This window comes from Gigantopelta aegis, chromosome 6 (assembly GCF_016097555.1).
Source record: "Gigantopelta aegis isolate Gae_Host chromosome 6, Gae_host_genome, whole genome shotgun sequence".
Taxonomy (NCBI): domain Eukaryota; kingdom Metazoa; phylum Mollusca; class Gastropoda; order Neomphalida; family Peltospiridae; genus Gigantopelta; species Gigantopelta aegis.
In genome coordinates this window covers 67,490,259-67,512,798 of record NC_054704.1, presented here as the reverse complement: position 1 = coordinate 67,512,798, position 22,540 = coordinate 67,490,259, and the positions used below count along the sequence as shown (strand labels likewise).

Below are 22,540 nucleotides of genomic sequence, written 5' to 3'. Positions count from 1 at the left end.
CTTGGCATTTTGTTATTAGTTATTGCGACGGTTCTTGTGCCCATTTCTCATCAACGAACACTAGGCCAGTATTATAGCGCAAAGTTAAAGTTTGTTTTTTATTTAACCACACCACTAGAGCACATTGATTTAAATATCATCGGCTGTTGGACGTCAAACATATGGTAATTTTGAAATATAGACTTAGAGAGGAAACCCGCTGCATCTTTCCATTAGTAGCATGAGATCTTATATGCACTATCCAACAGCAGGATAGCACATACCATGGCTTTCGAAATACCAGTCGTGTTGTACTGGATGGAATAAGAAATAGCCCAAATAGGACCACCAACAGGGGTCGATCCCAGATTACTGTGCATCAAGCCAATGCTTAACAACTGGGCTTCGTCCCACCCTATGGTGCAAAGAACTTGGTTCACTGGGTTTCACTTTTTCTTATTTTAAACAAATTGAATGTTTATATTGATTTCTGTGACATACAGTAGGTCTTTATATTTTGAAATAATCTTTGCTAGCCACACTGACAAAGTTAACTGCTAATTATGTGGCTCATGAGCTAGTAAATATGGCTACTGGTACATAGGGCCTATTTCTTTAAGCTTTTCCCTAACCATTACCATATTATTTAATTAATGCAAAATGCAAACAGGACTAGTTAAAAACAACAAAAAACAAAACCAAAACAAAACAAAACACGTGTATGCATTTGCCATCAATGGATACTGCCAATTATTTTGTGTATAATTAAACAGTTTGGCAGCAGATTGTTGTTAGTGTATGGCAGTGTTTAACAGTGTATTTTTATATTACTAGATTAAAGAAATTGCAAGAAATGTAAACTGGGTGACATACAATATTGCTGGTTTAAAAGAGTAGACTTTCTAAATATGTTTTGCATTTATTAGTCTGATAATTAGAAATAAGAAAATAATTATGTCCGATGTACTGGTATATGAAATCTAAAGGCATCCGGTAACTTATTATATTGTGTTTTTAGCAAAAAATTGTCAATTTAAGATTATTGTACTATGATTACCATCATGCAATAGTAGTATCAATTAGAAGTACTTTAGTACAGTACCTTTTAATAACTATGGTACTTAGTAAAGTTATTTATCTTGTTAAATTACCAGGCAGAATTTAGCTCAGTTGGTTAGAGCTCTCGCCTGAGATCACTGGATTAGCCAGAATTTGATCCAACTCTTTGCTAGACACATTCTCTAATTGTTTTTTCCCATCCCAATTAGTTCCCCAAGACAGATATATCAAAGGGCAAACATGGTAAGTGCTGTCCTGTCTCTGGAAAGTAAAACCATCCCTTGTTACTAATGAAAAATGGTAGCAGAGTAGCAGGTTTCCTCTGAAGACTACATGTCAGAATTATCAAATGTTTGACATCATTAAACAAAAATAACTAATTTTGTTAAACTAACATTCCTTTAAATATTTAAGAATACTAATCTTTTCACTAATCTAATCACTTTTACCATTATTTTATGTGAGACCAGTATAGAATCAGAACTTTTACCCCGAACCCGAAAGACTGATGTAAAATAGTGATAGTAAGGTAAACAAGGTAAGATATATAAGTAAGGTATATACTGATGGATCTGCAACAAATGCAGTGGAAAACGAAGGGGCTGGAATATACACCATGGACCCTATTGGCTACCGAGAGGAGGCATTTTCCTACAGGGAAACACTGCACAAACTATGCTGCAGATGTTGAGGCTCTCATTCATGCTGCCCACATCATCAGCACCAGAGAGAACTGAACTGCTCACATGTTGTCTTCCTGACTTATGCTCTCTCTGCCCTCCAGGGTCTTGAAAACAACAAGGTTGACAAACTTTCAGAAACCCTACATCCTATCAGCAGTGTTGACCAAGTCGTGTTACAATAGATCCCTACTAACTGTGGCATACCAGGAAATGAAAATGCAGACAGACTGGCAAAACTGGGTGCAGCTAAAGAACAGGAGGATAACTGGGTGACATACGAAGAGATGAAATCCTATATTAAATCTCTTTATAGACCTCCCAAACAAACCAATGATTATTACCTGCTGTTCCGTCAGGAACAGGTAATCATTTTCCGACTAAGGACTGGACACAACAGGCTGAACCATCATATGCATAAGAGGTTCCGGCTGGTACCTTTTTCCATGTGCTCCTGTGGAGAAGCAGAACACATGACCGAACATGTCATCCAAGACTGCATAAACCTACAGCAGCTGAGGGAGACTACCTGGACAACTCTCCACAAGAAGCTGTATGGCACAAGAAGTGATCTGCAGAGAACAGTATCATTCATAGTCACTGCTGGCCTCGACGTGTAGTCAATAAGCAAACAGAAAGAAGGTAAATTGAACATTTAGCAGATTATGGGACTGATCCATTTAGCGGATGTCTTTCTTTGGTTATTTCATCCACTAAGATATGAAAACAAAGAGTACATGATATGCCTATCAAAAACAGGTTGCAATGACCTAGTTATAGTACATAACACACCTCCATCCCATGTTGTACTTGCATGCAAGGTTTGATGATCCTATATGAATTGATAAGAAAAATGGGGCAGGACATAGTCCAATAGTAAAGTACTCACTTCATGCACCATCAGTCTAAGATTGATCCCTGTCGGTGGGCCCAGTGGGCTATTTTCTATTCCAGCAACTGGTGTATCAAAAGCTGTGGCATGTTCTATCCTGTCTGTGGAATGGTGCATATGAAAGATCCTTTGCTACTAATGGTGAAATGTAACAGGTTTTCTCTCTAAGACTATGTCAGAATTACCATATGTTCGATATCCAATAGCTGATGATTAATAAATCAACATGCTCTAGTGGTGTTGTTAAACAAAACAAACTTTTTTTTTCCCAAAAGATATGCTCTGGAAATGAAATGAAACAAAACGCCGTACCATTACGACCCGTCAAAGATGGGCTTATAAAAAACTTCTACGATTACGGTACTTCCTAACCATGCTGAGGTCTTGTTTATTGCTAGACAATAGCAGGAGAATTCTGCTATGACATGTTTGAGCATATTAAATGAACCATGTAACCTCATACTTGTTTATTATTATTTCAGGTGCAAAAGATCACAATCTGATATATTTTAACAATGTCATCCTTGTTTTAACAATGATGCCACATCTATTTTAACAACAATGCCACTCCTATTTTAGTAACAATGCCACTCCTATTTTAACAACAATGCCACTCCTATTTTAGTAACAATGCCACTCCTATTTTAACAACAATGCCACTCCTATTTTAACAACAATGCCACTCCTATTTTAGTAACAATGCCACTCCTATTTTAACAACAATGCCACTCCTATTTTAACAACAATGCCACTCCTATTTTAGTAATGATGACATCAGTATTCTAATTATGCACATAGGACAGGGTGGGCTGGGGTTTGAACAAAAACCCTAGAATTATTCAGTTTGATTTACATCAAGGTCTATGGTGCATACCCTCCCCCTCATATTGCACCAAATATGTGAAATAATCACGGATCCTTACTTCCTGCCTGTGTATCCCATCTACCTACATACATAAGCATATGGGCTCCCATTTTTGTAGGGGGGCACGCTGGTTTTTGCCCAAATTAAACAAAAATGCCAGAATCTGGATACCAACATATTACCATTAAAGTCAAATAGCTATATAGGGTTGCAAATGAATTACTACACATTTAACATGGATTACAACTAATTTTGCGGACAGAATGATTGAAATACATGGTAAATTTTGTACATTTTGCCCGAATATCTCTATTGTTTTTGCCTGAATTCGAGGATTTGCTCAAGCACCTGGCCCCTGTCACATACACTTATGCCTACATATATGTATATGTGGGTTAAAGATGTCCCTATATAAATAGTTCAACACCACAAATGTTTCACTCACTCCACTTGCGAAAACCACAGAAGTCCCTTACCACCTGAACAATCAACTGTCATACGTGATATCTTTGCTAGATCAAGAAATGAACCACTGCACAAAAATCAAAGTTAGGTTATGCGTTCAACAAACACAGGCAGAAAATCATATTGGATAAAACTCAATCATAACAGAGAAGTAGATTTGTGTAAAGAAGTTTAATAGTAACGAAAATATAAAAAAGTACATTTATTACTACATATGTTGTATAATTTATTATTATACATTACACAGTCTACTGTATTAACTAGCTTTGTGATTTAATATATATGATCATAACAACACACTAAATAGATTTACAGTGATACACTGTATATTTGCAGATGCGTTGTAATGTTTGCGTTCAGCACATTGTTGCACAGATCTTAACACACTGTTTTTAGCTGTATACAACTGTACATTCAAATGTATTGTTGGACATTTAATGGAAATATAACATAAATTTTACTAAGCAACTGTCAAGCAATATGCTACACCAGGATTTAAGCTGAACCCTCCAAATTATCAGCAATTTTATGAATTTGGTCAGAAGATGTTTTAAGTTTCAAATAGACAAACAAAATATCAACAAAATTAAACCTCTTTAAATAAATGTATTTATTTATCTCTCTTTTAATGTGTCAAAGGTCAAGGTATGCTGATTATTTCTTAGCAATAAAATCAGCACAATTTGACCGATAGACATATTTATCCTGGGATGTATCAAAAACCTCAAGTTAACAAAACTGGCAGTAGATCTATAAACTGCACACAATTTTCAAATCAATAACAAAACAAATTCTCCAAATTAAACTTTGACTTGCATGTGTTGAAGTGGCATATTTCAGACTAAACCCTGGTTACACATGTCAAGCCCATAGAAATTAACTTAAATCCAGAAAGAACATTATTAAACATCTTGCCAATTAAGCAACACAAGCTAAAATGTCACCTACATGCACTCACAAACACTATAGTTTAGAAAGACATATTCTATTAGGGTCCCAAAAAGAAGCCTGAGGAATGTTATTTGTTTGTGTATGAATATCTATATCATTGAATGATGTAAATTCAGAATTTCTTTGGTCCATTCGTTTGTCACACTGTCAAGCAAACATTTTCGAATAGGCTTTCTTTTGTTTGTTGTAGTATTCAGATTGTATCTTCTTCGTCTTCTCAATCTCTTTTAAAATACCTGAAAGCAGAGAGATAAAAATGTTAGCTGAAAATGCTTTTAATTTTTTAATAATTGATTAAAGCATACCAAACATTCATATGGCACTCAAGTCTTTTTATTAGTCCCATACCGGTCCAACTGGAGGGGACTATAGGTTTTGTTTCTGTCCTTCACATACTGTTACAGATCAAGTTTGACTTTTGTAGCACTATACCCCTTCACCCTTGAACTTAGGAAAGAAAGAAAGAAAGAAGTGTTTTATTTAACGACGCACTCAACACATTTTATTTACGGTTATATGGCGTCAGACATATGGTTACGGACCACACACAGATTTTGAGAGGAAACCCGCTGTCGCCACTACATGGGCTACTCTTCCGATTGGCAGCAAGGGATCTTTTATTTGCGCTTCCCACAGGCAGGATAGCACAAACCATGGCCTTTGTTGAACCAGTTATGGATCACTGGTCGGTGTAAGTGGTTTACACCTACCCATTGAGCCTTGCGGAGCACTCACTCAGGGTTTGGAGTCGGTATCTGGATTAAAAATCCCATGCCTCGACTGGGATCCGAACCCAGTACCTACCAGCCTGTAGACCGATGGCCTGCCACGACGCCACCGAGGCCGGTTTGAACTTAGAAGATATGAAAATTTGTTGTGCCCAGTAGGAGACATGTATTGCTTTAGCAGTACCGTACTCTCTGAATGCTTGGTGTGTAATCAAAATACTCCGGTATTAAGACATTACACACCAAGCATTTTGAGAGTACTGCTAAAGCAATACATGTCCCCTACCGGGCCAAACAAATTTTTATATCTCCTAAGTTCAAGGGTGAAGGGGTATAGCGTAATAAAAGTCAAAGGACACAACTTCATAAAAACAAAATGGACAAATCGCCATGAAACTTAAACTTTAATCTGTAACAGTACATGATAAAGCAATATAAAAAATTTCATCTCCATATTTTCAGGCATTTGGAAAAAAAGTTACCTAATTTCAAGGACCATAACTCTGTAAAAAATTGGTAAATTGCCATGAAAGTCAAACTTGATATGTAATAGTACATTGTATAGCCATACACAAAATCTTGAAGAATTTGGGGACAAAAGTCTGGAAAACAAATTTATCTATTTCCTAAGTTCAAGGGCCATAACTGTCAAAAATAAGTAAATCATCAAAAAGTCAAATTTGATCTGTAATAGTATATGATAAAGCTATAAAAAACCCAATTTCAGCTCAATATCTCAAGGCATTGTGAAAAAACCCATCTGGAAAGTTATAACTTGGACGGATGGATGGACAGACAGACAGGACGGAGATAGTCCCGTCTGGTTGGATCGGTAGAGTACTAATAATAAGAATGTAATCTGGACTTTAAAACATTGGTTGTTATAACGTGTATTTCATTGTATATTTAATCATAAAAACCCCATTTTAATTAGTAGTTGTATGCCTATAATTGCAGACTCCAATAATGTATCATGTTAGAATAGAACAGAATTATTTACATAGTGATATATTCATAAAAGTACATAATCTGCAAAATCCAATTACCGTATATCTTCGCCTATAAGTCAAATTTTTTTCACCCAAAAATTATTTTATAACTTGGGGGTTGACTTATAAGAGGGTAAAAAAATTTCACCAAAAAATATTACTGTTTTGGGGATTATTTTACAAGTTTTATTGTTGAAGTATGTCATTTATTTATACTCAAATGTGTTAATTTAACACATTTATTTTTTATAACCTATTTTTTTTGGCATTAGAACGGTTTTGGTTATGCGAAAAGGCGTGCGATCTCACTCACATGCCAAGACAACAGTCCACTTAGTTAAATTAACAGTCATCACTAATAGCAAAAATGTAAACAATACTAACTACCTGTTGCCTGAGTTTATTTTGAAATCTGGTCACTGGCATTAATGGTTGTTCAAACAATATTTTGCTGGTGATTAACTTCATGAATATTACTGAGCTTTCCCTTAAAATAGACTGATCTCTGTAGTTCACTAGAGCAATAGGGACACACATCATTTGGTACAAAAACCAGTGTACTTTCCAGAGTTATCCTCCTTACATGTATTAATATAGCGGCAAAACGTGATACTTTCAGTTTTATTGTAGTGATCTGTTGTCAGTGTTTATAAATAAAGTTGTTGTCTGTGCACAAAACCATCTGTACAGTGCCATACAGTAACAGTCAAACAGCTTTCACTCTCTACTAAGGGAATATTTCGTTTTGATGCTATGTAATAATGATAGTTTGATTGGAGTAGTCTGATTATATTGCGATGTAGAAAACGTGAAAACCGAAGTTTGTAGAATAATTTTCTTTTGTTCAAATATTGTACATTATTGTTCTCATGTGCTGAAAATAAGAAATATTTCAATATTTATAAGTTGTTTTTCATGGGTCGACTTATAAACGGGTCAATAAAAAAAATAAGTTTTCAGGGCTTGAAATGGGTTATAGTGAAAAAGGAACCGTGCCAAAACGGCCCCAGGCGAAAACGGAACCAAATTGGACAAAACGGAACCTGTGTTGGCTAAAACGGCACCAAAATCTGTGGACAAAACGGAACCTGCGTTGGCTAAAACGGCACCAAAATCTGTGGACAAAACGGAACCTGCGTTGGCTAAAACGGCACCAAAATCTGTGGACAAAACGGAACCTGCGTTGGCTAAAACGGCACCAAAATCTGTGGACAAAACGGAACCTGTGTTGGCTAAAACGGCACCAAAATCTGTGGACAAAACGGAACCTGCGTTGGCTAAAACGGCACCAAAATTGATGGCTAAAACGGCACTGAAAACAAAACCTATTTATCTCGCATTCCCAATGAGAAAACAATATATGCTATTATAACATGATTGCTCATAGTTCATTTTTATGTGAATTAAATAAATGAAATTGTTTATATACATGAGTGTTGTTATTTTTGGGCTACATAGTAAGGGCCTCGATTAGTGACGTCAAGCATCATCTTAGCACGTGCTCAAGCTAAAAATAACAGTTGTACTGAAGGCACTAATTTACTCTATTACCTTTTTAAACACAGCAACAACTAACAGATCTCATGAAGGAAGTCAGACGTAATAAAGTAAAATGATGTTTATTTATTTACAAAACAAGCAATCGATTGTTGTGTACTTAGCCTAGCAAGCCCGGCAAGGCTGTGCAGTGAACATCGTGAGCTTTGATGTTTTGTCTGCGACACTTCGGCTAGACAGAATCGGTGATGGGGATTAACAATTAGCAATACAGGTGTAATTCTAGTAACTTAACTGCTTGATAATCAACAGTCTACAGTAATAACAACTCAAAAGATTTGGTAAGTGTTAATTCCTATCGTAGCACAATCCACGGTTTCACATGTTGAATAATACGATTTTGACCAGCTTTATTCGGCAATAAACCTAAGTCATGATTTTTCATTTTTCTTTCTCTCTCTCTCTCTCTCTCTCTCTCTCTCTCTCTCTCTCTCTCTCTCTCTCTCTCTCTCTCTCTCTCTCTCTCTCTCTCTATATATATGTGTGGTTCCGTTTTCGCCAATACAGTGAGGTGCCGTTATAGCCACAATCTGTTCCGTTTTCGCCAACAAAAATGGTTCCGTTTTGGTAGTGGTTCCGTTTTAGCCTGATCCCCTTGAAATTAGGGACTCGACTTATAACCGAGATCGACTTACAGGCGAAGATATACGGTAAGGTAAATTTTATTTTTATGCAATCAAAAACATTTTATTTGGGAATTTAATAAGTAACACAATCATTTAAATAATCATATTTTTAACATTTTACTTCTGATTATATGGATATTATAGTTAATGGTTACCTAATTAGTATATAAGTTTTGCATTTGCAAGAGAATGGACCAGTAGAAAGAGACAACAACATAGGAGCTCTCAAATATTTGAAGAAGATACTGACAAAACAAAGTGGATTAGAACCTGCAGCACAAATCTGCAATATTAACAGTGTGGATTAATAAATTACCTTTATCAGTTGGTTCAGACTTCAAAGCATTCTCCAGATCTTTCTGTAGTAGAAAAAAGCAGAGAATTAGCAACATACATGCATGTTTTATACCAAGAACTGGTAAACGACATTACATCAAACATATACATATTATATGTGTAAGGTTAAAAAAAAAAAAAAAAAAAATCTCAAACATCATTTACAAATAAATTGAAAACAAAATATGTATCTCACTTTAAAAAATCTTTGTTCTCATATTAAGGTAAATACAAATCCTCAAAAAGAAAAGAAAAAAGAAAATCCTGTATCAAGTGGCTTTTTTAGAAGGAGGCTATGAACACAAGGAGCTTGTTTATACACTTACCAGAGCAGTTTCCCAGTCACTCAAGGCACAGTAGGCTTGTCCTCGTCTGAACAGAGCTTTAGCACTAGTCGGGTCTATTGATAAGGCCTAAAACAATATACATATTAGCTAAATTAAAAAACACTGTTTTTCTTAAACACCGGTGTTTATGCATTGTAAGTGTATGTAGGTACACGTGTTTAAGACATAAACAGGCTTGTAAATTCAACCCAATACGTTTCTTCTGTGATTTATTGTGGTCCAGTAGCAGACGAACGCTGGTTATGAAAACTACCATTGGCCAGAAGTTCAAGGCCATAGATTGAAATAGTTCTTAAATTTATTTCAGATACAAAAAATTCTGAATTTATGCACCTCTTCTATCCGCCAACCCCCCCCCCCCAAAAAAAAAAAAGAGAAGAGAAGAAATTGTAGGACAGATTAAGTAAAGTGTTAATTAAATGTAGTAATAATTAAAAGTGAATGCAAATGTTGACCAAAGGTTTAAAACTAAATTAAAATTGATTTCTGTTCTCAATTTAATGTTATTTTTTTATAATGTATTATCAACTTAGAAACATTCTAGTCTGTACTTACATCTTTACATGCTCTTAAAACTTCATCATAGTCTTTCAACCTAAGGTAACACGCAGCTCTAAAAAAAGCGGGCACTGGGTAAATAAAACTCATGAGAAACTATCATGCAGACTATAAATGTCCAATCCACCCCAGGAAATATAAGTCGTTGAACACTACCCACAGATTTAAATGCAAAGACACCCCACCCCATGAAATACAAGTTGCAGTGTTCATACACTTAAAGGAAGTCAAAATTCAAGGGTTTTTCAAGCACTTTCCAAGTCAACTTTACCAAAATTCCAGGACCTTACCGAGTTTCCACAGGTCGTTAAACACGCAAGTGCCAACCATCTTTGTGGGTTTACAATAGATTCATTAACTTGACACGCTCCCTGAACTTGCCAAATACCCAGCGGCAAAAAGTGACAAACTTTCTTTTCCAATATGGCGACGCTGTCGCTTGGATCTCGTGGCCGCGTGATCCTCGCATCGCAAGATAAAAAACAACAACAAACATTCACACGTCAACTGAGCCGGTAAACATTGGCATTTGATTGTGTCACGGAAATGAAACAAATAATTTAATTACATGTTAAATAAAGTAAATAAAGTCTCCGTTTTAGGCGTTTATATTTTATTCGACATCAAATTATAATTTTCAAGGGTTTTCCAGACTGCAAGATGATTTTCAAGGGTATTCAAGCACTGGAATACATTAGTTTATTTTTAAGGGTTTTCAAGGGTTTTCCAGGCGCGTACGAACCCTGAAGTTGTTCAACCTTATTCACAGATGTTATTGCAAACACCCCACCCTAAGAAATACAAGTCGTTCAAATGCTACTCACAGATATAAGTGCAAACACCCCACCCCAAGAAATATAAGTCATTCGACCCTACTCAGAGATTTAAATGCAAAGACACCCCACCCTATGAAATAAAAGTAATTCAACCCTACTCACAGTCACAGATTTAAATGCAGACACCCCACCCTATGAAATACAAGTCGTTCAACCCTACTCACAGTCACAGATTTAAATGCAGACACCCCACCCTATGAAATACAAGTCGTTCAACCCTACTCACAGATTTAAGTGCAGACACCCCACTCCATGAAATACAAGTCATTCAACCCTACTCACAGATTAAAGTGCAGACACACACCATTAAATACAAGTCAAATACTACTCACAGATTTAAGTGCAGAGACAACTTACTGCTCTTCTTAACATCGTCTTTTTCGTCCTCTGAGAGTTTCATAAAATTAATTATTGTGTCTATGTATCTAAAAGAAATAAGATAACTGTATATTCATTCAAGGATTTTAGTTACTTTCTTGAAAGGTATTTAGGCTGAGATTTTCATGAACAAAGAACAGGGTTCTTATTTTGAACACCCAAAATGGGTAATCATCACAAATATAAATACATATTAAAATTAGTAACTAATATGTAGTCATAGAAACCAGGCAGATACAACCTTCCTGACAGTGGGTCATTGAAATTGGATGATACAAAGACAGGCCGTGCTCAGCGTTTATCAACATATCCAGCTTCAAAATGAATCCACAACTTATTGTTATCTCACCCACTTGTGGTCAGATTGGAGTAAACTTAACATTTATAATTACACAGCAATTTACTTCAATCATTTCTGGTATTTTTAATAGCTATTCAGAAAAGGGCTTTACCGTAATGCTTTGTTGTATTTTTTTATAGCTACAGAAAAATTCTGCTCCTTGAAGAGATTATTTCCAATCTGTTTGATATTTTGAGCAATTTCCTTTATTTTTTCCATGTTTTCTTTCTGAAATTTGAAAAATGTTCATTAGGTTGCAATTAGCGTAATCATATAGTTTTTAATTTTCAACAAAATGATAAACACTTGTAGTGTTTCCCACTTGCAGCGAATAAAACGTCCCTGTCAAATGTACTTAGTTGTAACCAAGCATCAGATTCAAAAATGTTTGTTAAGATGCAGTCAAATATCAGGAGATGTCATTAAGTATTTTTTAAATTCCATTTTTAATCCATCAGGGCTTCTAGATTATGGTAGCCCCACTCCCATGGCTAGTGGTATTCTATGTTGGGCTAGTAAGTATATTTTTAATTCCCATAAAGGCTTTTTCAATTTCATAACTTTTTTTGAACATCCTGAATTAAAATTGCTTTTTTGGCTAAAAGGACAATGAATTAACTCTCTTGAATAATGACGCAATTCGTGTGATTTCCACTTCAGCAGCTGTTACAATGTATGGCCCCTGCGTGTGCTGTAACCTCACCGTGGTGCAGGGGTGTAACATTCTCTTTGAGAATGGCCAATACAGCACAAATTGAAGTTTAGAGTAAAATTCGGTGTCCGTAAAATTCTGTGATATTTGTATTTGTATTTTTGCACAGTTCTTTACAGTTTTTGTTTAAACCTTGAATTTTTATATTGATGTTGATCATCACTTTATTTATTTGCATTACCATAGTTTGACACCCAATAGCCAATGTATTTTTCGTGCTGGGGTGTCGTTAAACATTCATTCATTCATTCATTCATTCATTCAATGTATGTGTACATACTGAAAATCAATAAGAATGACAACATGTATGACTGATTAAATTTCTGTTACATTCATTGCAACATAACGTCATCCCATTGGTCCAGACGTAGCAATGGGAGTTTGTTAATTTCTTGATGAACGTAAAAATTGTGTCATTAGGGAACGTCATATCTGATGACGTTATTTTGTATGGGCAAGTTGTCTCATTGAGTGTTATTGTTTATGGACAAAAAAATTATTCATAATAAAATATGAGGTTTTAGTGTTATTATTAGCAAATATGATTAAAATTTAATTGTAAGTATTGTCTGTTATTTCTTTTACATTCATCTGGCTTTGAACCACAAAAATCATTTCTTTTACATTCATCTGGCTTTGAACCAAAAAAATTATGTATTTTACATTCATCTGGCTTTGAACCAAAAAACCATCCCTGATGAACGGAAAAAGAAATGACAGACAATCCTTAAATAAATGTTATCCTTGTTTTCGAATAATGTTTGGAACGTTTATTGTATGTATTTTGTACGACACTATACAGCGCTTACTTGTAGGAATAACCCTTTTTACTCATTATTGGGAATACAAAGTATACAGTTTAGATTTAAACCGTGTAGCTCATAATCAACAATTTTGCTATATCGTTAACTGTTAACATAATTAATTTGTGTTAGATGATTTGAGAGAATTGTAACATCATCTGTGGCTGCATAATTGAGGTGGATGCTTGAGCAGGTTTGGTTTATGATTTAGTTCTGGCAGTGATTTTATTTTCTAGGATCAACACAGTCAAGACATGTATATAATAACATTTTAGAACATGACTTTATAGGCATTAAAAAAGAGTTTCAAAAGGTACTCTATATAGCTGTGGATTACAATATTGTAAATACATATCAAGCAATAATTCCACCTAACTCAGCTTACTACTGACTGTACTATAGCATTATAAAAAGCAGGAATCTAGTATTAATCTGAATGGTTTCTATTAATACAAAATACTTACATCTGAAAAATTGACATCACAGTCAACAGGAAAATCTGCGTAAACATCTCCTGTACCGTCATCTGTGGGCTCGTTTCCATCATCACCAGGCACAAGTTCACCACAATCATCTATCATGCATTCCTGTTGTAATAAGATGCTGACTTTAGTTTTTGAAAAAGCCAAGAGTGAAAATATTGCACTCCTGAAAATGTTGAGGGAAAATAATTTGAGAGTAATCACACCCCTAGGCATGTTTGAATGAATTACATGATATTGATTTATAACTTATATATGTAATAAAGTTGTTTTTATCATTATGAAGTTCCCTGTTCCATGTGCTCCTGTGGAGAAGCAGAACAGATAACCAAACATGTCATCCAAGACTGCAAAAGTCTACAGTAGCTGAGGGACACTACCTGAACTACAACAACTCTCCAGAAGAAGCTGTACGGTACCAAAAGTGATCTATTGAGGACATTCATCTGGCCTCAATGTGTAGTCATCAAGCAAACGAAAAGAAGAAGATCATTGTGAATTGGACATGGTAAATTAAAATGGTAAAGTTGTAAAAAAGTAAATGCACCGTTTCTTCAAAGCAGAGGTGTGATATACATGTAAAGTTGTACTAGCACATGGTAAAATGGCAGAAAACTTGGGACAGTCCCTCTGAAGAGAAAAAAAACACGTTTTTATTTAACGACGCACTCAACACATTTTATTTACTGTTATATGGCATTGGACATATGGTTAAGGACCACACAGATATCGAAAGAGGAAACCCATTGTTGCCACTTCATGGGCTACTCTCTTCAATTAGCAGCAAGGGTTCTTTTATATGTACCATCCCACAGACAGGATAACACATACCACAGCCTTTGATATACCAGTCGTGGTGCACTGGCTGGAGCGAGAAACAGCCCAATGGGCCCACCGACAGGGATCAATCCTAGACCGACCGTGCATTAAGCGAATGCTTCACCACTGGGTTACATCCCACCCATCTGAATAAAACAAAATACCTTCAATGGTTTGTCCCCTTCTGTTGGCACACCTTCCAGCTCCTTAACCACACCCATTCCATGGGAAACCTCGCCAAAGACAACATGTTTGCCGTCAAGGTGTGCAGTTGGTACGGTTGTGATGAAGAATTGTGATCCATTGGTGTTAGGCCCAGCATTAGCCATGCTTAGCAGGCCGGGTTTCTCATGCTAAAAATACCAAACAGTGTTTACTTCAAAGATACTAAGATGAAAGTAACCAATGAATTCACTTCACAAACATATCTACAGTTTTATCACAAACAGAATATAGATTTTACAAATACATGTTCTTCTTGTAGGTACATTTTAAAACTAATATACTCTTGAACAGAGATGGCCAAGATGGTATTTTTGTGTTTTAAAATGTATACACCACAAGTCTATCCATGAAATTATAGTACACAACAAACACTGTGCTTGACAAGTGAAACCACATCCATGTATTTAGAGAAGAGATTTAAATAGGGAAATCAATGTTCTGTTGTATTTACCTTGTGTGTGAAACTCTCATCCTCAAACTTTTCACCATAAATACTTTCTCCTCCTGTGCCATTTTGGTTTGTAAAATCCCCACCCTGTATCATGAAGTCTTTGATGACTGAAAATATAATATTTCCATTACTAAATGCTTGCTATACACAAAGGAAAAGTATTTATAACATCTATGACACTTGTCAGTTATATTATAAATAATTAAATGTAACCTAGAGAGTCAACTGTACACAGGTATCATAATTAGCATTTTTTGCCATTACCACATTAGGCATTTTGAGGCCGATTCGTTCAATTTTAGTGTTTATGCTTCTTTTGTTTAACACCACCACTAGGGCACAATGATATATATAAATCATTGGCTACTGAATGTCAAACCTGTTGTATTTCTGACATGTAGTATCTGATATGCACTTTTCCACTGACAAGATGGCACATACCACAGTCTTTTATTAGTCATGGGATACTAGTTCAAACAGGGGAAAACACAAACCCAATGTGTCTGCCAAAGGCTAGAGAAAATTTTATAATTTTTTAGTGATTTCAGTTTGACTTGAAGTATTGGGTAAGAAGAAAAATGCTTTGGAAGTAACAATATAACACAGCACTCCTCATCTATAGTAAAGAATAGAATGTTGTCAGGCTTGTGGAGTGTGAAATAGTATCTTCCTGACAAGTTATCCTAATAAACTCTGTATCTGATTGTTTTTGTTAGATCCATTTTGTATCTATATACAAAAATCAAACTTAACTGAGATATAAATTACTGTATATCTTCGCCTATAAGTCAAATTTTTTTCACCCAAAAATATTTTATAACTTGGGGGGTCGACTTATAAGAGGGTAAAAAAAGTTCACCAAAAAATATTACTGTTTTGGGGATTATTTTACAAGTTTTATTGTTGAAGTATGTCATTTATTTATACTCAAATGTGTTAATTTGACACATTTTTTTTTTTATAACCTATTTTTTTTGGCATTAGAACGGTTTTGGTTATGCGAAAAGGCGTGCGATCTCACTTACATGCCAAGACAACAGTCCACTTAGTTAAATTAACAGTCATCACTAATAGCAAAAATAAAAACAATACTAACTACCTGTTGCCCGAGTTTATTTTGAAATCTGGTCACTGGCATTAATGGTTGTTCAAACAATGTTTTGTCGATGATTAACTTCATGAATATTACTGAGCTTTCCCTTAAAATAGACTGATCTCTGCAGTTGACTAGAGCAATAGGGACACACATCATTTGGTACAAAAACCAGTGTACTTTCCAGAGTTATCCTCCTTACATGTATTAATATGGTAGCAAAACGTGATACTTTCAGTTTTATCGTAGTGATCTGTTGTCAGTGTTTATAAATAAAGTTTTTGTCTGTGCACAACACCATCTGTACAGTGCCATACAGTAACAGTCAAACAGCTTTCACTCTCTACTAAGGGAATATTTCGTTTTGATGCTATGTAATAATGCTAGTTTGATTGGAATAGTCTGATTATGTTGTCTGTAGTCTGTACAAAACGTGAAAACTGAAGTTTGTAAAATAATTTTCTTTTGTTCAAATATTGTACATTATTGTTCTCATGTGCTGAAAATAAGAAATATTTCAATATTTATAATTAGTTTTTCATGGGTCGACTTATAAACGGGTCAATAAAAAAAAAAAATGTTTTTAGGGCTTGAAATTAAGGACTCGACTTATAGCCGAGATCGACTTACAGGCGAAGATATACGGTACTGTAGGTCAGGAATGAAATGTTTTATTTAACGACACACTCAACACATTTTATTTACGTTATATGGCGTCAGACATATGGTTAAGGACCACACAGATATTGAGAGAGGAAACCCGTTGTCGCCACTTCATGGGCTACTCTTATCGATTAGCAGCAATGGATCTTTCATATGCACCATCCCACAGTGTAGTACATATCACAGCCTTTGATATACCAGTCGTGGTGCAATGGCTGGAACGAAAAATAGCCCATTGAGCCCACCAACGGGAATCGATCCCAGACCGACCGTGCATCGAGTGAGCACTTTACCACTGGGCTATGTCCTGTCCCTGTCGGTAAAGCTCCTCAACGATGGCAATACCTGGTGTATATTATTTGCTAGTATTTACTATTTGTGTTTTTCAAATACAGTTAAATAACTTACATGTAGTTTTCAGTCATGTTGATTTGCTGCAAAAGTCACTTTGAAAAAACACTAACATAGGCAGGCTCAAAATTACTGTTGGTGGGACTTTTCACCCATGGCAATGTTTTTAAAATATTTTTGTAGGCGACAAATTCTGATGATCGATTCCTGTATAATGTACAAATAAAATCAAACACAAGTTAATTTTTCAAGTCAAGTCAAATCAATCTATAGAAGCTTACTTCTGTGAAATGGACATCCTTTGTAATGCAGAGGCTTCCCACTAACTCCTGTTCCTTTCTCGCCTGTGCACAGAGCTCGGAAATTCTCAGCTGTCTTTGGTACCTCATCTTTGTACAATGTAAATATGATTCTGCCAACTATCAAAAGAAAAACAGAAATAAACATTAACACAATAGTGATCATATCTTTTTGTAGCCATCTAAAAAAATTGTGTTAATTACCTCTATATATATATATATATATATATATATATATATATATATATATATATATACACATACATACATACATAAAATACATACATTCATACATACAGTTAAAGAAACTTCCTTTTTATGGAAGCTTCGATAGCTCAGAGCGTATCGTGGTTAGTCTTACAATTTGCGGGCGAATCGGTGCCACAGGTTCGAGTCCCAGCAACGGCATGGGACAATTTTTGAGGCCAGAAAGGATTTAATTATCCCCTGCGCCAGTGCGTTAATATCTATGTATGTAATAGTCAACCTCGACATACATACAATATAAAGATATTCATACATCAATACATACTAGCCAACTGGTGCCAGGTCTGCCCACTGTTTCATGCACGTAAGCGGGATCGACCGCGTAGATTGTAGGCCCCATGCATATGGTTGAGTTAAAGAAACTTCCTTTTTATGGAAGCTTCGATAGCTCAGAGCGTATTGTGGTTAGTCTTACAATTTGCGGGCGAATCGGTGCCACAGGTTCGAGTCCCAGCAACGGCATGGGACAATTTTTGAGGCCAGAAAGGAATTAATTATCCCCTGCGCCAGTGCGTTAATATCTATGTATGTAATAGTCAACCTCGACATACATACAATATAAAGATATTCATACATCAATACATACATACATGTACTTATTATCCCCTGCGCCAGTGCGTTAATATCTACGTATGTAACAGTCAACCTCGACATACATACAATATATAGATATTCATACATCAATACATACATACATACATAAGGCTTAATAAAAAAAACATGTATCATCCACAATATTTGCCTTCAACAAGTTCAAAGTGTCCTAGGTATATAGAATTTTTACAAAATCCTAGATCAACCACTGCAGTATTTTGGAAAGTTCAGGTTGGAAGCTGAACCACTAAACATGTCACTTATCAAACAGATGTTAATAGTATTAACAGCTGATGCATAACACAATTATGTGGGGCAATTTTAACTAAATCATAGTAAGTGGCATAAGTTTAGTGTTCATTTGAAGCACAGAATTTATAATAATAAAAGATAGCTCTGTGCATAACAACTATCTGTTTTTAAATGTCGATACAATTTATAATCAAATGCTTACACCCACTGAATTACTTATGTGGTTAGAAAAAATTATCAAATCAGGGCCTGCGGAGTGTATTTGAAAATAGAGGAGTATGGGCACTGAAAATGTGACTACTCGATCAGGGTGGGGGATTTGAGGGCCTAAACATGTTAGGGTGTTTGGGGGCATGCTCCTCAGAAAAAAATATTGCCATTTCCAGTGTTTTCCTACAACACCCTTGTTCCGCTCCACTGCAAAATGCATTCTGGGCTGCAGGAATTCATATCACATTCACAATTAGTTATGGTCGAGTATTATAAAACTGAAAGTATTTTAAGTTTGAGACTTGGCATTTTTCATGAAATTTGCTAGTACCTTCGCACTTCAACCATTCTTTTTGCTAATAAAAACATTAGAAGAAAAGAAACACCAAGAGGTTACAAACAAGTTTTATATACATGTATAGTTTTTAACTATTTTCACCAATTCCTATTTTCACCCCGGAAATGAACCCTGCATTATAAAAAATACGGAAGTAGACAAAAATGGCTTGGGTTGGATGGCAAACATTACAGCTTTAAGTCACGTGACACACTGGGAGGGATGATAAAGGCCACGATAAAGTAATTAAATGGGTACAGATTTGGGGGTCTTATCAAATAAACATCAAATAAAGCACTGAGAGATTACTTAAAGAGTGGGTTATAATGCCAGAAATTCTGTTTCTCGTGACTACAGAAAGAGTGATCAGGAGAGGTGATCGATTCTTTTGCTCTCACTGTAGGTCCAATAGTCAAAACAATGAACAGTAAATTACATGTTCCATACTGATTTTCAGCTATCACCATTTAAAATTTTATGTTTCATTATTAATTGTTTTATGAATTTTACTGACCTTTTCCTCAGTTGGTTAAAAAAGGAGGGTTTTTTTAAATACAAAAGAGAAAGGTAATAAAATGCTCCAGAAACAAAACATTTCTTTTAAGCGACCTCAATTAAATGTGAAATTATAGAAAGTAACACTTTGTTTACTCTCGACTTTATAATACTCTAACTAGACGCCATTTGTTTAAGGGGGAGTGTGTTTGGAGGGTACCAGACGTTTCGCCCCCCAGCTAGTTCGCCCCCAGGTCTGTTCGCCCCCAAATAGGATGTTCAGTTCGCCACCATGTGCATAATCATTTCGCCCCTAAAAAGGTACCAGTTCACCCCAAGTGAGTTCGGGCCATGTTCCTGGCCTGGAAAGTCATGAAATTTTTATATTGGTCATGGAACGGCCTGGGTGTAATAAAGTTCTGTTCTGATATATCCATACATTTTTGTTCTGTTACACTAAACACTGTTAGAACAAAAGGCCAATCAGAAAGCACATGACTTGTTCAAGTCGGTGAGACATTTCCAGTAGAACAATATATATCAAAAAGTTTACTATTAAAACATTTAATCAGTACTAGCGAAAGTTTTAAAAGTGACGGTAATAAAACGTATTTTGTTACAATGCCAGGAAAGTGTAAATTTCAAGACGGTTGGATTCAACATGAAAAATATGTAAACAAAATTACTCCCAAGTACTTTGTTTCGGCCTGAGCCATGTTTTCTATCAACAAACACACTTTAACATCCTCTAAAGAAACAGTACAATAATTGTTTAAAAGTAACAAATAATTGGGGGTAAACGGACTAAAAGTTGGGGGCGAACTGACAAATATTTGGAGGCGAACTGGTACATGGGGCGAACATGTCAAACTGGGGACGAACTGACCGGGGCCAAAACGTCATGGATTCATGTTTGGAATAGTGTTTATTATATCAGCAGTGTTCCAATCGGCTTTATTTTCATTCGACATTACTATAAACATATTTATGTACAGGTAAGTGATATTTGTACTGTTGTCAGTTTTAAAGTATGGTCCTTCCAATGAAGTCAAACCTTAGGATTTCGAAAATACAATACTCTAGTTATTTTTGTTGTGGTTGTCATGTTAACAAAACTGTTCAAGAACAGCTAAATTCAAAGTTAATTAGTAAATGAAGAATAAATAATGAATGGACATCTGTCTACAAAATCCCCCTCTAGGTAGCACCTTAAATTTATTTTATTACTAGTGACCAATATCTACAGAACACCTGATCATTGGTCATGAAGAACATTCTGGAACACAATCAACATGTAACGTCATGTTAGAGTGCAGCCATGCTACAAATTACGCACGCACACACATCGTTTTAAATTATTTATTTTTAAGTCACTGCAACAAAACGTCACTGTAAACATTTTTTTTTTTTTTTTTTTTTTTTTGGCCGCATATTTGTCGTAACTTAAAATCTAAAAATATAATAACAGACCAGGTTCACCACCGATTGATACATCAAAGAAAACTCGGGGATTCCCTTCTTCTGCCATTCCGATTTCTCAAACGAGGCTTATTATAAGGGAAGTGACGTATGCGGATATTATAAAAGTGTGATCATAAAACGCAAAGTCATTTTTATTCAGCACGTCAAGAGTTCTAAACGTCATGGAGTTTCCTGATCTTGGAAATCATTGTTTCAATTCAAGTTGTAAGAAATTGGGTAAGGTTTTTACCGTATTTCAACTTAAGAAAATAGGATCAAGAATAAAGTACAAAATAATAAATATTACGAGGTTGGGACTTGGCCTTGGCTGGTGTGATTATTATTTTATTTTCATAATTTTGTTTACAAACCACACACTGCATTCTGTTAACAGTTAATTTGTTGTGTTCTGTTTATTTTATGTTTTGTGTATTTTTTTGTAATATGATTTGCTTAAGAGTAAGAATAACCGTTTTAGAAATAACCCAAAATTGCTATTTATAATTGGGTTTTTCAATACAAAATGGGCCTAATTGATAGTCTGTCCCAACCAATGTTGTTTGTAAATAATTTCAGTTTTGTTTAAGGTAAAAAGAAAAGTAAAAGTGTTTTGAAAATAACAAATAAAATACTATTTTTGTGTCCAATTTATAAAATAATCGGCTCAGAAATAAATAACGGCATGAGCTTGACCCGTTATCTCCATTCAGTGGTTAGGGTTAGTTTTAAGGTTAGGGTTAGGGTTAGTCTTAGAACCTTTGATATAGACGGGGTATGGATCAAACTCTTTCTTAAATAACTCATAGTAAATTCCATAGCATGAAAAAAGGTGTTCCCTGTGGGATGGCCTATAGTAATTAATTTAAACATTAATTAAGATTAACAAGAAGGTACAAAAGCATAAAATATTTTTCTTACACACCCGTTGGTGAGAACATTATTCATTATTTTTGATAACACATACTTGTGTGTTTGTTAACAATTTCAAGATATACAACTGGCTGCTCCTAGGTGATGACCAGATCACCAGTGCCATACATTCAATGAAAAAACAGCATAATCGAATTGATTACACTGTGATGTATAGTTAACCTGACAATCATATGTCTGTGACACGTAAGTTAGCTTTACAAGTGTAAAGACTATAAATAACTTTTAGGTAAAACTTTTTTTTTAAATTAGCTTAAAAACTGTTTTTTGAAGATATGTAAGAAACTGAATAATACTTTGATGTCCGTTAGATGCAATTTATCTTTGCAACTTGTTGTTTAAAAACGTATCAAACTCACTTTCGCTTGTTAGATACATTTTAAAACAATTTGTTGTAAGATAAATGGTATCTAATGGCCACTCATGTATTATTAGATCTATATATTTTTTTCATTTCAATTTATTTTCGTACTTATTTCCAATTAAGGTTCAAGCATGCTGTCCTGGGCA

The 22,540-nt window shown here is 35.1% G+C and overlaps 2 protein-coding genes across 2 annotated transcripts in view; one reads left to right on the top strand and one right to left on the bottom strand.

Annotated features, from left to right (window-relative positions):
- Positions 1–4,096: 4,096 nt before the first annotated feature.
- On the bottom strand, positions 4,097–21,417 carry LOC121374294 (peptidyl-prolyl cis-trans isomerase D-like). Its single transcript, XM_041501341.1, has 11 exons — positions 21,110–21,417; positions 17,467–17,604; positions 15,079–15,185; positions 14,567–14,755; positions 13,566–13,688; positions 11,699–11,814; positions 11,201–11,293; positions 10,030–10,087; positions 9,454–9,540; positions 9,108–9,150; positions 4,097–5,127 (listed from the first exon to the last, which is right to left on the bottom strand). Exons 1-11 carry the CDS (start codon positions 21,165–21,167, stop codon positions 5,039–5,041), a joined length of 1,101 nt encoding a protein of 366 aa, XP_041357275.1. The 5' UTR covers positions 21,168–21,417; the 3' UTR covers positions 4,097–5,038.
- LOC121374295 (AN1-type zinc finger protein 2A-like) overlaps positions 20,460–22,540 on the top strand; it is a 17,220-nt gene continuing 15,139 nt past the window's right edge. The window contains exon 1 of the mRNA XM_041501342.1: positions 20,460–21,337. Coding sequence (XP_041357276.1) covers positions 21,283–21,337 — 55 coding nt within the window. The 5' untranslated portion in view covers positions 20,460–21,282. The remainder of the gene's footprint in view (positions 21,338–22,540) is intronic.

What these genes read in the sequence shown, in the direction of transcription:
- LOC121374294 (XM_041501341.1), bottom strand. Translation starts at nt 21,167, where the DNA reads ATGGCAGAAGAAGGGAATCCCCGAGTTTTCTTTGATGTATCAATCGGT. An exon ending in AAGGGGACAAACCATTGAAG is followed by an intron (nt 13,689 to 14,566) that starts GTATTTTGTTTT and finishes TTATTACAACAG; the next exon opens with GAATGCATGATAGATGATTG. An exon ending in TTTTAAGAGCATGTAAAGAT is followed by an intron (nt 9,541 to 10,029) that starts GTAAGTACAGAC and finishes ATATTGTTTTAG; the next exon opens with GCCTTATCAATAGACCCGAC.